Source organism: Emys orbicularis, chromosome 6 (assembly GCF_028017835.1).
Source record: "Emys orbicularis isolate rEmyOrb1 chromosome 6, rEmyOrb1.hap1, whole genome shotgun sequence".
Classification (NCBI taxonomy): domain Eukaryota; kingdom Metazoa; phylum Chordata; order Testudines; family Emydidae; genus Emys; species Emys orbicularis.
In genome coordinates this window covers 96,052,341-96,067,896 of record NC_088688.1, presented here as the reverse complement: position 1 = coordinate 96,067,896, position 15,556 = coordinate 96,052,341, and the positions used below count along the sequence as shown (strand labels likewise).

Here is a 15,556-nt window from a genome sequence, read left to right as displayed (position 1 = left end):
TTTATTCTACAATCCCATTTTATTTCTTAAAAGGAGGAGGAACCCAGTGGCATTGCTAAATTGAATAGGCTAGTATATGAATGTCACTATAATATATTCCAAGCACTGAAATCTACAGACTGATAAAAGGAGGCAGAGGAAGGGAGAAAAACTATGGAAAGTAAATACCCAAAAGAATTCATACCTGTCTGATTGCTGCAATAATTTGGAGAGAAAGAAATATCATCAAGAGCAATGTAGCCTCCCTTGGCACTATTGAAAGCAACTTCAAAAATAACCTGAAAAAATAAATGGCAATTTATTACTTATCTATTGTGTATGTCATTACAACACAGCTTCACCGTCTGGAATTCTGATCAGATTACCTAGAAAAACTACAAAACCTCTTTGAGAGGATAGTGCAGGTATTGGGATTAACGCAGTTATATCACTGAACACTGCGAGTCAAATCCTGGTCCATGCACATGAACATTCCAAGGCCGGGGTGGGGGCCGGTCAGGAATGGAATCTTCTTCCCATTCTGTGAAGCATCAAGAGTCAGCAAAGAATAAACAACACCTTCTACTTGATATTTCTTTTGGATATCCTTGAGATTTATAATAATAATAATATAGAGCTCAATTTTAGCTTTGAGAGACAGAGTTCTGTTAAGGGGGGTTGTGGAGGAGTAAGATCTAAGCTGTGGATGCTGGAGGCATCCTATCTGAACAGGGGAAAGGAATAATACAGCCCAGAGAGTACACTCAGGTGCATTAGCTACCACAACTTTTAAAAGTGCATTTATTTTCAAATGAGATTGCAATGGGGTAGGCCACGATAGAGGGCAACAGTGCCTATTGGTCAGCCCTACCACTTATCTTGGCCCTTTAAATGTTCAGAAGAGTTCAAAAGATACATGTAGAGACCTAAGAGTCCTGGGAATAAATGGTGCTTAGGGAAGGAATCAGAAGACTGTACCTTTAAAGGCCCAAATCTGCAGAGAGGGCAGGGCAAGGAAGGGGTTAGGAGAAGGGGAGCAGTATAAAGGCTTCCTCCTCCATCAGAGCAGGGAGATGCTGACAGCAGAAGTCTAGCCTGACGAACCCTCCAGACTGGAAGGTTTACTAGGAAAGGTGTTCAGTGTTCAGCTGAGAGGAGCTGGCACAAGGCCTTGTACTCACTAATCTATGGCAAGAGGCGTGAGGCACACCCCCAGCTCCACGGAGAGGGCTGAGGGGAACTCCTGTTCATAGGAGAGAGCTACTGACTGCCTTGAAGAAAGGGGCAAAGAATTGCTAGCAGTACAGTCCGTCTGCTGCAGAGAGGAACTGAGACTGGCTTGTAGGAGATGCCTCCCAAGCTAGTCCCAGGAGAAGCTGTGAGGAATCACAGAGTCAATGCAGGTACAACAGAGCCTGCTGATCTTATGAGGACACTGATGTGTGAATTAAAGGGAAAATGGTGGTGGGATTGAAGGAACAGTCCTTAACTGCCTAAATAAGGTCCCCAGGCTGGAATCCAGAGGAGAGGGCAGACAGGGTTCCCCTATCTCTTCTCTAGACCAAGAGGGGAAACTCAGGCAACAAAGATAAAAGCCAAGAATATCAAGCACCAGATAGAGGCCAGGAGATGGACTTTGAGTTTCCTATTTTGGGGACTGTTCTATTAACCCCAGAAGGGGAATGAACTGAACAGAGACCTGGTAGGAGGACTAGGCCATACATAACAAACCAACAAAAGGGGGTGCTAGACTGAGACAATCCCTGCAATGCCACACCTGGACACTAGGAGGCCCTCTGGAGGTAAAAGACATGATGACAGGGATACACATGTTCTATTTCAGTGGCTCTCAAACTTTTTTACTGGTGACCCCTTTCATAAAGCAAGCCTCTGAGTGCGACCCCCCTTATAAATTAAAAACACTTTTAAATATATTTAAACACCATTATAAATGCTGGAGGCAAAGCGGGGTTTGGGGTGGAGGTTGACAGCTCACGACTCCCCATATAATAACCTCGTGACCCCCTGAGGGATCCCGACCCCCAGTTTGAGAACCCCAGTTCTATTTGATTTTATGACATAGTAGAGAAGAAGCGGTACGTGAGCAGCACTGACATATGGAACTGAAATGCAAACTGTGGAAGATATAGCTATACTGCACAGGTATTTGATTGTCTTACCTCCATTGGGTATGGTGCATCAAAATCAACCTCTGCTAAACTCCAGTCTGTATTCATTGTACTGTCTATTTTCCAGATCTCTTCATAAAAGCCATTTATATCTCTCATATAGAGAGTAAAAACAATGCCGCTCTCCTGCCGAAGTTGGTAATAAAAGGATAAGCAGCCGGACATGGGGGTTGTTGTCTTAGGTGAGACCAGCTGGGCCACTTCTTGGAAATGCTTGACATAAATAGAGTCCACATACATGTAGTGACCTAAAATATATATATATAAAAACCCTTGAATATATATAATGGTGAAAATGACAATTAAATAGATGTATCAATAGATGTGCAGAAATTTGATATGCTGCTCATCTACATCATACACATTGGATAACTACTGTGAGGGCCCCCTTAGAAACGCTAATAGTAGTAATACTCTCTTCACTTGACAAATTACAAATGTTGCCTCCCTTTCTCTTCTCCCCTCCTCTTCTTCTGCACAGTCCTATGAATAGCATATTGGTGGGTTGTGATTTTGTGAGACTGGGATTCCAGAGGTAAATAAGCCAATCGCAACCTTTACCTGTTGCCATCTCGAGTCATTTAAGTCTTCAATTTTACCTTAGATTGAAAAAAAATCTGCTCTCCAAACTCACAAATGAAAAGATTCATAGGACAGACACTTACCATCGCCCAGTCAGATTAGAATTGAATAAGTAGGTTACTTCCTGCACACACATGATGAGATAGATTCTCAGTTGGTGTAAATTGACATAGTACATTGACTTCAGTGGATTTATGCTGATTTACACCAGCTGAGAATTTGACCTTTTTATATGTATTTCTGTTTATCTGAACTGCATGTGCGTATGCCTACGTGTATATTTACATTCTCTCTTTCTCTGATGTACACCCACAGCTGGCACGGTTATAGGACATAAAATAATATATACTGATTAGAGATGAGGTTTATAATGGAAACATTTTGCTCAGGTTGAAAATATATACAACAGTGGAGTGAAATGCCACAGCCACAGGCTATTTCAGAGTTAAAATTTTAAGCTTTGTGTGTTGGTTTGTATAAACTTGTTGCTGGGGAGGTTCCTCATCTCTGTAGCCTAAATAATTAGCTGATATTTTATGAACTTGGAAGCTTTAGCTGTTGACCACTTCATCTTGGACTATGAGAAGGGCTAACTTGGCTGTCACTGCCTCTTTTACTAGTCTGGCAAGTTCCTGCCTCATCACCACCCTCCCAACCTAGGTTTCATTTCGACTGCAGTTGGCTGAGGGCATTTTTGGTGCTTCATTGTTTCCAGGCAGTGTTACCAGTTGTCACAGCTTAATTTCACTGTTTGTGGCAAGCTCATTCACAAATGGTGAAAGATTCTCAACAATGAGTCACCAAGTGTAGGCTAGTGAAAGTGTAACATATTAAACTCAAGTTAAATTGGTTACCAATTGTTTAGCGGTCTGGGGGCCAAGCAGTGTTAGACTGATACTCTGTACTCAACGCATACAATTGTGGGAGTGGGGGTGAAAGGCACAGCGGCATGAGTTAAGGAGGTGTCATCCATCACTTTTAATTTCCTGGTTTCTTGTTTTGTCATACACTTCACATTGTTTAAGATCTGAATTATAAGTCTTGCCTATTGCTTCCCTTAGAATGCCCTCAACTTCTTTCCTGTAATATCAACAAGGAACTAAAAAGTCTGCCCTGTCTTTGCTATTATAGTGTAAAAGAGACACTTCGAGCAAAGTGGTGAAGAAAAGGCATCTACTGCATAAGTTTTATGTATGGGGAGAGATCTGAAGGATCCTCTAAGCCTTTAAAGTGCTTTGTGTTCTATGACCTACAAGAACAGAACCCTAGTTAAGTTAAAGAAATAAAAGCCTTCTAACCCCATCTAAGTCAATGTCATATAAATGAGTTGTGTTTCATTCCCTATGCTTTCTGCTCACTGAATTCTTCCATTCAGTATCAATGATAAGCAAATGCTTGGAATATGTATGGGTCAGCATTACAAGGATGAAAAGTTTTCTATAAATTGGCAGCACGTTGTCATGTACCATAATTTTAAAATCCGGACAATGAGTTCTTTTAGTATTTGTAAATGTATAACAGTTTTGTCCTAGATATAATTGTGGGTGGTTTCTTTTTTCTTAAACTGACTACAGAGCACAACAAGCATGTTATAAAGATTTCAGAAAATTTTTGTTAACTTTTTCAAGTTAACTGGATCACTGATGAGTTTTAATCTCTTCTTTCATGTCTTTTTTCCCTATAAATGACGACAGTCAGAACAGGGTCCCAATATAAGATTTTTAATGTGTGAGTTTTACATAGATTGTATACCTGAATCATAGTCACTACTCTAAATATAACAGCATTACTTTCTTTTGTTGTACTATCAAAATCAGTAGATTACATGAAAATCAATAAAGTCTGTTAAAAGGGCAAAAGTAACAGACTACACTATGATTTGAATATGACACCTGGCTCTATTTTTAGAGCACAAGTTAGGGTTTAACTAGCTTTTGCATTCATGTTCCTTCATTCAAGTTACACAGGTACTTTTTAATTTTCAGAATCTACAGCCAAAATTTGTAGAAGAGTTTGCTAATTTTGTGTGCCTCAGTTTTTCAATGCTCAACTCAAGATACCTTGTGCCTGATTTTCAGAAGTGCTGAAGACCTGCAAATCTCATTGGGGTTACATCTTAAATTCATCCAGAGACTAAAGCTGTTGCAAAATGCAGCAGTCTCCTCTAGTCTAATGTTACAACCAATAAAAGTGGTGACAACAGATAGCTTGGTCTTGTTCCCCTTGTAAAGGGCATTTATTTAGAGCAGGAACCATTTACCAGGATACTAGTTCTTGGAGCTATGTATAAGACATTCACTTGCTTTCTGAATTTTGGGCCAAATCCATATGGAAAATACATATTCATATGTTCAGCACAGCCCACTTAGAAATGGCCACTCAGCCTGGTATAATTCCTAATACCTGATGAACAGAACTTTTGGTAATACATACAGCTTTAACGAGAATTAGATCTTAGAGTCTTTCTTACCATTGAGGGAGGAAAGTGAACTTTTTTCCCCATGCCAAGTTCCTTGTATGTTTAAAAAGGAAAACACATCTTTTATATGTCTGAGGCAACTGCTTCACAAACTATATGTCTAATATTTACAAAGCAGTGTCCAAGTAGAAGTTTTTTTTTCATATCAAAAGCAACTCAGACTTCTAACTTTTCATTAAAAAAAAGTTTGTAGCAATTTGCTGTTCTTTCAGTAAGCTATAAGGCCCTTACATCTGCTCAAGTGTGGACTGGGTGAAGAGTGGAATGTAAAATATGAAAGGAACATGAGACTAGAGTAAAGGAGCACAATACAAAATGAGGAAAAGTTGCCATGAGAGTGATACTTAAGGCCTGATATTTCAAAGACTTATACACATGCTTAGTTCTACACACTGTGAGCAGACTGCTCTTAAATAGTGGCGGATTTAGAGTTTGTGGGGCCCTGTGCGCAGCTTCATTTTTGGGGTCCCCCCCTCAGGACCCAGACATGAAAAAGAACATTCTCTCTTATCCCCCCCATTTTTCTTCATCCTCCTCCTATATTATAAGTAATGGGAAGTAAATGAAAATAAAGTGAGGTACCTTGATTGGGGCAGGGGGTTGCGGTTCAGGGGGGGTGCTGTGGGTGGGCTCTTGGAGGAAGTTTGGGTGCGGGGTGCAGGCTCTGGGCTGAGGCAGGGGGTTGGGGTGTGGGAGGGGGTGAGTGGTGCGGGCTCTGGGAGGAAGTTTGGGTGAGGGGTACAGGCTCTGGGCTGGGTCAGGGGGTTGGGGTGCAGGAGGGGGCAGGGGGGCAGCGCTTACCTCGGGCAGCACAGCTCTCAAAGCGACCGGGACACACACCCCTCCAGCAGTGGCTCCTAGGTGGGGGGGGGGAAGGGGATCTCCACGCACCGCTGCCCGCAGGCACTGCCCCTGCAGCTTCCATTGGCCACAGTTCCCGGCCAATGGGAGCTGTGGAGTCGGTGCTCAGGGCGGGGGCAGCGCGATGAGACACACACACCACCAGGGGCTGCAGGGACATGCCGGCCACTTCTGGGAGCAAAGCGGTGTGGAGGAAGGGAGGCAGAGCGGGCAGGGAGCCGCCTTAGCCCTGCTCCACTGCTGCGGAGCCGCCTCCCCCGCCAGGGGCGCGCAGAGACGTGCCAACAGTCCTCCACTTCCGGGAGCGGCGTGGGGCCGTCGGCCACGGCATGCAGGCAGCCAGGACTCGGGGGCAGGTTGTCAGATATTTGTCCTGCATTTTGGGGGGCCCTGTCTTTGGGGGCCCCGTGCCACCGCACGGTTTGTTTCATGGTAAATCCGCTCCTGCTCTTAAAGCAGACTGCTCACAGTGCACAAAGTTAAGTATGTGCATAAAATCTTTGTAGGATCAGGGCCTAAATCATTGAACAAACAAAAGGGTTTTAGTCTCCTATTAATGCTGCAGATACAATTGATTACAGTAACACATCAGTGACAATAGGACTTACATATGAAAGTTACCTGACCACTGAAAGTAAAACAGACCCAAAAGAATGATGGGAATGAGAGAAAATGATGAAGAAGACAAGAACTTAATGAGAAAGAAGAAACAGGATTAAAAGCTTTTAGAATCATAGATGTTAGTGATGGGAAATACCTATTAAGTCATCTAGCCCATTCTCCATCTGCCAATGCAGGATTGTTCCTTACAGTATTTTCTCCAATACTTTTGTCCATTCTTGTTTTAAATATCTCAAGCCATGTGACTCCCACATTCCAATGTCAGAAACTTAGAACAGGAAAGTGTTGGAATGAAAAATAAATGGACTTTTTTTTCCAGTCACATACAATATTAAAAGCAACAGAGGGTCCTGTGGCACCTGTTTAAGACTAACAGAAGTATTGGGAGCATAAGCTTTCGTGGGTAAGAACCTCACTTCTTCAGATGCAAGTAATGGAAATCTCCAGAGGCAGGTATAAATCAGTATGGAGATAACGAGGTTAGTTCAATCAGGGAGGGTGGGGTGCTCTGCTAGCAGTTGAGGTGTGAACACCAAGGGAGGAGAAACTGCTTCTGTAGTTGGATAGCCATTCACAGTCTTTATTTAATCCTGATCTGATGGTGTCAAATTTGCAAATGAACTGGAGCTCAGCAGTGTCTCTTTGGAGTCTGGTCCTGAAGTTTTTTTGCTGTAAGATGGCTACCTTTACATCTGCTATTGTGTGGCCAGGGAGGTTGAAGTGTTCTCCTACAGGTTTTTGTATATTGCCATTCCCGATATCTGACTTGTGTCCATTTATCCTCTTGCGTAGTGACTGTCCAGTTTGGCCAATGTACATAGCAGAGGGGCATTGCTGGCACATCCTGGACGCCCCATCATCTCGGGCATTGGCACTCTCACTGAAGGACCGTCTGGATATTTGGACTCCCTACTCAGACCCTACGCCATCAGCACTCCCAGCTATCTCCGTGACACCACAGATTTCCTGAGAAAACTACAATGCATTGGTGACCTCCCAGAAAACACCATCCTAGCCACCATGGATGTAGAGGCTCTCTACACAAACATCCCACACACAGATGGAATACAAGCTGTCAGGAACAGTATCCCTGATGATGACACAGCACAACTTATTGCTGAGCTCTGTGACTTTATCCTCACATACAATTATTTCGAATTTGGTGACAATATATATCTCCAGACCAGTGGCACCGCTATGGGCACCCGCATGGCCCCACAATATGCCAACATTTTTATGGCTGACCTGGAACAACGCTTCCTCAGCTCTCGTCCACTCACGCCCCTTCTCTACCTACGCTACATTGATGACATCTTCATCATCTGGACCCATGGGAAGGAGACCCTGGAAGAATTCCACCATGATTTCAACAGCTTCCACCCCACCATCAACCTCTGCCTGGACCAATCTACACGGGAGATCCACTTCCTAGACACCACAGTACAAATAAGCGATGGCCACGTTAACACCACCCTATACCGAAAACCCACCGATCGCTACGCCTACCTTCATGCCTCCAGCTTCCACCAAGATACCCACTACGATACCCACACAAGGAAATAAAGAAACAAATCAACAGAGCCAGACGTGTACCCAGAAGCCTCCTGCTACAAGACATGCCCAAAAAAGAAACCAACAGAACTCCACTGGCCATCACCTACAGTCCTCAGCTTAAACCTCTCCAACGCATCATCAGTGATCTACAACCCATCCTGGACAATGATCCCTCACTTTCACAGACCTTGGGAGGCAGGCCAGTCCTCGCCCACAGACAACCCGCCAACCTTAAGCATATTCTCACCAGCAACCACGCACCGCACCATAACAACTCTAACTCAGGAACCAACCCATGCAACAAACCTCGATGCCAACTCTGCCCACATATCTACACCAGCAACACCATCACAGGACCTAACCAGATCAGCTACAACATCACAGGCTCATTCACCTGCACGTCCAACAATGTTATATATGCCATCATGTGCCAGCAATGCCCCTCTGCTATGTACATTGGCCAAACTGGACAGTCACTACTCAAGAGGATAAATGGACACAAGTCAGATATCAGGAATGGCAATATACAAAAACCTGTAGGAGAACACTTCAACCTCCCTGGACACACAATAGCAGATGTAAAGGTAGCCATCTTACAGCAAAAAAAACTTCAGGACCAGACTCCAAAGAGAAACTGCTGAGCTCCAGTTCATTTGCAAATTTGACACCATCAGATCAGGATTAAATAAAGACTGTGAATGGCTATCCAACTACAGAAGCAGTTTCTCCTCCCTTGGTGTTCACACCTCAACTGCTAGCAGAGCACCCCACCCTCCCTGATTGAACTAACCTCGTTATCTCCATACTGATTTATACCTGCCTCTGGAGATTTCCATTACTTGCATCTGAAGAAGTGAGGTTCTTACCCACGAAAGCTTATGCTCCCAATACTTCTGTTAGTCTTAAAGGTGCCACAGGACCCTCTGTTGCTTTTTACAGATTCAGACTAACACGGCTACCCCTCTGATACAATATTAAGAAGTAGATGAGGGGAAATATAAAAAGAGCAAGTTTGAGAAAGAGAGAAAGTTTGAGAAAGAAAGTGTAAATACCTCAGAGAGTAGGTGAAACACAATCTAGGAAAGAAATGGAGAATAGCTGGCCTTTACACCGACTTTCTGTCCCCCTCAGCCTAGATCTGAAGGAAGTAGCCTCAGGAGGAGTGGCAAAAAGGGGAATTATGAGTAGCAAGGACTTGGCCTCCTAACTTTCTCTTAAAGCACAGCTCTTCCTTTGCAGCATATTATTTACCACAATATTATTTGCCAACCATTTATTTTATTTTTCATTGACAACAGGGTAAGCAAAAGTAAAGACGACTTAGTTTATCTTTCGATCATGTGACCTGGTTGGGTCCTTTAGTTGCTACCGCAATATAAAAGTTAAAAGTTAGATGCTTTTGTGGGCACAGATTATTATTAGTTTAGATAATCTACTTGTTGCTTACCCAATTCGCTGTTAAGTGTATGGTCTCTGGGAAAGATGGATTGCGAATTTCGAATATTGCCTCCACCAACAAACCAGTTTACATTGGGGTTCCATCGGTTCATGAAGCCACAAAGATGATTTTCTTCAAAGTCACATTCTGCAATTGCAGATAACATCATGAAGATCACATATGTTCATTACAGAAGCAGCAAGAAAGGCTATTGCTAAGCATCCACTTTATTGTCTTAGTAGAGACCACGTATTAGCCTTCTGCAATCTAAGAAAAAACAGCTACAGGGCTTACTAGCTAGCCATCAAAGGAAGCAATGTAAACTGCCACACTACCATAGCCACTGACCCTTGATGTGTGCTATGAACTATTGTGTCACATCCTGTTCAATCCCGCTTGTTCTTTTGACATTTGCTAAGGTATCTCACTAATTGCTGGAACTTAGCACCAATTAAAATATTGCTAATGCCAAAACAGGGACTCAGTGTACTACTTTCTGACCCTTATCAGATCTGTCAGACCAGAGCTCCCACTGGTGAACCACAAGGGGTCCAAGAGAGACTGGAATGGGGCTCAATGAAATGGGGTGTATGTGCAGGGAGCTACTGGGGCCTGGGGCCTGTAGTCACATAGCCAGGTAGACAGGCTAGGGAGGGCAGCTGGATAGCTGAGATTTATGGCAGTGACTGTTATAACTGGAGCAGGGCTGGCACTGTAAAACGGAAAGGCCCCCTGTCTACTGAATGTTCACTGCAGAGCCACAGATGTAATGATTATTTTTAAACTTCATGTTTAAAAAGTAGCCTGCCCAAAGAAGAGTAAAGTATGTGTGAATTATCAAGCATGTGAGGCTTGTGATAAGTAAGTTATTAGGAGCACAATAAAATGTTACACTAAAAGATAACATTTCAAAGTAAGCGTTATTTATACACACACAAATGGAAAAATGCTGATTCATCCACCACTACATTTACCTAAACATTTAAATATTTCCTGCTCATTGCAATTTTATTACTTTGGTAGGGATCTCTGGGAAATATCATGGGGAATTAAGGGATTTAAATTCCTACTTTAAGTACAATAATCAACACAACTGTAACTATGGAACTGCTCGGACATCTCCATAACGAAGCATGAATGGACAGTTAGTCATGGGATTGCAGCTGTTATGTCCAATACTTGCAGCATTCTAGCTTTGTGTGTCCTACAGTAGATCTTGAATGTGCAATAAATAGCTCAGAAATATATAAATTTAAGTGAAGCTCTCTCTCTGTCATACAGACCTATAGATGTACACACACACACACACACACACACACACACTTTAAATATAGTGAACATTTTACATGGACTATGATAGATTATTCTCTAATAAAAATATTTTTGTTTTCATCTATACACATGGGGGGAGGGATGGTACTTACCAATACAATATCCAGTAGTTATTTTAATTTCAAAAACTGCTATACTGGCAGAATTATCTTGTCCCAGTACACCTTCCAGTACAATCTGGAAAATATAAATACAATCGTATAATTGGGTGCTAATATTTCTGTTACTATATCAGATATCTAAACTTTAAAATTCGGATATTAGAGTAGCTAAATAAATGTAGTGGTCTCGTCCTGTGTTTAATAACTAGATGTGCCCTTGCTGGCAGCCCAACAGAGAGACCAAGGATGGAATGGGCATGGAGACTGTACTGCTCTCTTTCCTCTAAGTCAGCGCTAAAGCACATTGATGGGTAGTGAGAGGAAACCTGCATTTTACCCACTATGTTATACCTGTTTTGCAGATAACAGACTTCAGACTCATCTGCTGTTGATATGGCATCTTCAGATGCACATTAATTTACTATAAAGAGATAAAACACCCACAGATCCTCTCTCTCAAAACTTCACAATTATGGCTACTCTTAAGTAGGATGGGCTGAGTAGGCCCAGGCAGCAGACTCCTGCTTCCCCTGCTCTAATACTCCTGCATGGGAGGCAGCTATGGCTGCAACTGCTCCAGAAGCACATGTCCAAAAGAGACATGTCTGATCAGAATGGGAACAAGGCCATGGCTCTGGCCCCTGGGCCCCAGCTAATGCTGGCAAGGCAAACGCTTAGGAGTTCTGCATACTACTGCTGGTATATGGATGTATCAATGTGCCTCCCATTCCTCCTGGAGGCTATTGGGAAAAATTCAACTCTTAGGTATCTCCAGTGACTTGAACAGCATTACATCACAGATGAATTTAACCTACCATGTTTTACACAAGCATGGAACCTGCTCTTGCTCCCACTAAAATCAATAGAACATTTATCATTTACTTTCCTGGGGACAGGCTCAGATACAGAACTACCCCTGCTGCAGTACCACTGCTGGGGCAAAGCACCTCCCTCCCACCTCAGCTCAGGCTCTTATGCATGTGTGTATGCACAGTTTGGGGACATTAAGGGGGAATGACCATCCTTATCATTCCATCACCAGGTATTCTTTATTGTTCCCACGAGCCCTGTGACAAAAACAAGACCAAAAGCATGGGCCTAGTGTAGCTACTGCCACCATTCAAGACAATGACTTTTTTTCAGGGGTACTTGCTGAAGTTTTCTAAGCTTGTATGTCAACATAAATGGAACCTGGGGATGGTTCTCATGCAGTCATTCAGTGAGGTAGTGATGTCACAGGGACCTGGAGAAAAAAGCTTCTAGATGGTTCAGTGAGAGTTGGAGGCAGCTAGTGAGGTAGTGCGGGAGCTAGCAATGAGCTGGGAGCTTTGAGACCAGACCGTAAAGTGAAGAAAGCTATTGCCAGATACTCTATGGAAAGGAGCTTGGGTATCGGTACAGCCCTGTAAGCCTCTAACCCTCTGCTCCTTTGAGGATAGGGGAGCAGAAGCAAGAACCAGTGAGCATGAGAGTAACAAAAGCTAAGCAGCTCTCTAAAGAAGAGTGGTGACTGGGAACTAATTACTGATCTGGGGACATAGCTGATTAATCCAAGTGGGGTAAGAATTCATTAATTTGGGGAGGTTACTAATTTATTTCATTGATGGGGGACAGCATTAATTATTTGATTTTAGGGACTGAACATATATGGAGGTCAGCATTAACTACTTGATTTTAGGGATAGAATTAATAGATTGCTATCCCGAATCAATCTCCAAATCAAGCAGTTTTAAAATGCCTAGATGCCCTGTAACCAGCAGCTAACAGGTTACAGGAAGGATTAATTCTTTCATCCCTGGCAGTTACATAAACTGAGTATCATGCACTCTATAGGAGTTTTTTGAAAGACCTTAAAAAGTGAGGTCCTATTTGCACCAAAGACCACCTTTTGTGAAGTAGAGACCTGTTTACATACGTGCAGTTCTATGCCTACTCTTTCTGTCCAAATATCATGCGTGCTCAGATCGGATATTTGCATACCACTCTGGCAGCCCCAGCTTGATCCCAGGCTTATTTGGAGAATTGTCCCTGACAACATTTCGGCAACTATGTATTAATCTGAAATCCTTTGTGCACCTAACTTCCACTGAATTCAATGGGAGTTTTGCATACATTAGGCCTGCATGTTCAGGTCCTTGAACATGTAGCATAGGAAAGTGGGTGAAAACTAATTTGGGTTCCAGTGAAAAAGCTTTCATTTTCCACTGAGTTCTCTTTCTGTGTTCTTACTACTCAAAGATTCTCCTATTGAAAACAACAATGAAAGCCAAGAAGAACGTCAATGTTGTTTGCAGTGTTGTTGTAGCTGCGTTGGTCCCAGGACATTAGAAAGACAAGCAGGGCCGGCACCAGGGTTTTTGCCGCTCCAAGCGGCGGGGGGAAGAAAAACAAACAAACAAAAAAGCTGCGATCGCGATCGGCGGCACTTCGGTGGCAGGTCCACCGCGCTGCTTTCTTCTTCAGCGGCACTTCAGTGGCAGGTCCTTCCCTCCGAGAGGGACTGAGGGACCCGCCGCCAAATTGCCGCCGAAGACCTGGACGTGCCGCCCCTTCCCCTCGGCCGCCCCAAGCACCTGCTTGCTGCGCTGGTGCCTGGAGCCGGCCCTGAAGACAAGGTAAGTGAGGTAATATCTTTTAGTGGACTGACTTCTGTTCATGAAAGAGACAAGTTTATGAGCTACACAGAACTCTTCTTCAGATCTATGACAGTTTGTTGAATAATACTGATTACTTTTTCCAGACCTGAAGAAGAGCTCTGTGCCGCAAAAAAGCTTGTCTCTTCCACCAGCAGAAGTTGGTCCGTTAAAAGATATTATCTCACCCACCTCATCTCTCTGGTTAACAAGAGAGTCAGTACATTCCAGCATGTGCACAGTAAATCCAGTACTATCTTCTACAATTGTGCTTACTTTGTACTTTTTTGTGCTGTTTCTTAAGTCAAGACTGGCTATGAGCCAGCTATCTGAAGGCTCCTTGGCTGACCAAAGTAAATGATCAAAGCTCTCTCCTTGTAACCTCAGATACAGGTTTAGCCTGGTAGGATCAAATGAAGTCTCTGAAGCTGTTGCAATCTGATATATAAGCCTGATGCAGCTCCACTCTTCAGAATGTAGTTCAGGACTGGTAAGTACTGCTTTTTCACCCTGAGTTCCCCAGGAAGTATCCACAGAAATGTAATGGCCTAGGAACACAAACACACACAAAAATAGGACAATAAATGTCAGATACTTTACTTGTGCATCACTAGATAAAAGTATTCATTTTAGGGAGGAAACGTTGTATAGAGGTTAGACCAGGACATTGAGCCAGGACTCCTACATTTTATTTCCAGCTCCTCCACTGACTTACTGTGAAAGACATTTAATCGCTCTATGACCAATTTACTCATCTTTAGACAAGATATAATCTACCTTACAGGTACTAAGAATCTTAATTAAAGTTTGTAAAATGCTTTGAGATCCTCAGATAAAAGACGCTATAAGTGCAAAGAATTAAATTTTTAAACAAATTCTGGTTATTTTACTCAAGTATTGTCCTTTAAACCTATAGTTTTATGGAGTGATTATTTATATAGATAATAAATGGATATCCTACAGGAACATTCAATTATTTTCTGGACAGAAACATCTCTATCTTCATTTTATAATTCAACTTTTTTAAAAATAAAAATATTTGTTAACTGACACTTAGTAAAATCTAAGCACTTCTCGTAGTTTTGCAGTAGAACTTGAAATAAGCTGTTGGCAGTTCTTTCTAAGGTTACTACTGAAAATATACACTAATATGTACAAATGCCCTGATTCATCAAAGCACTAAAGCACATGCTTAACTTTAAACACATGAGTAGTCCCCAAAGAGCCAATGGAACTAGACTTGTACTTAAAACTAACTACATGCTTAAGTGTTGTTGTTTGTTTGGAATGGGACCTCAGACACTAACCTAACATCAGGAATAAAGATCCACAGGGCTACATGTGGAAGCTGAAAAGTGATAAAAAAAACAAACATAAGGGAAAAAGAAAAGGAGATAAATCTGATGCAAACTAGAAGCCCAATCCTGCAGACTTTATTTACATAAAAGTAAGACTAAGATTTGGAGACTACAAAGGAATAAAAAACCAAAGCAAAGAAAGCTAGTAGTCAGCAAAACAGAGAAACAAATTAAGAAAACTTCAAGGAAAAGCCAGTGTTAGAGAGTCTGTTTCTACAATATTAGCTGGCCAAAACGAGTAGATAGCACAAGACCCCATGAAACTACCCTGTGGCCAGTCTGATGCCATCTTCTATATTTGCATATCACCTAGACCTCCTGTAAAATGATCTTAGGCAACCTACTGGGAGCACATAAGGGACAAATCTTATTCCCATCACCCACTCCAAATGGTTAGGCTGGGAGCCAGGGCTCTCTCTGGGGGCAGGG

The 15,556-nt window shown here is 42.6% G+C and overlaps 1 protein-coding gene across 1 annotated transcript in view; it reads right to left on the bottom strand.

Moving 5' to 3' along the window:
* The window catches only part of MAMDC2 (MAM domain containing 2), a 94,903-nt gene that overhangs the window by 38,718 nt on the left and 40,629 nt on the right, over positions 1–15,556 (bottom strand). The window contains exons 3-7 of the mRNA XM_065406789.1: positions 14,046–14,317; positions 11,128–11,212; positions 9,713–9,850; positions 2,160–2,416; positions 185–278 (exon numbers count right to left, since the gene is read on the bottom strand). Of these exons, the coding sequence (XP_065262861.1) occupies positions 185–278; positions 2,160–2,416; positions 9,713–9,850; positions 11,128–11,212; positions 14,046–14,317 (846 nt within the window). The remainder of the gene's footprint in view (positions 1–184; positions 279–2,159; positions 2,417–9,712; positions 9,851–11,127; positions 11,213–14,045; positions 14,318–15,556) is intronic.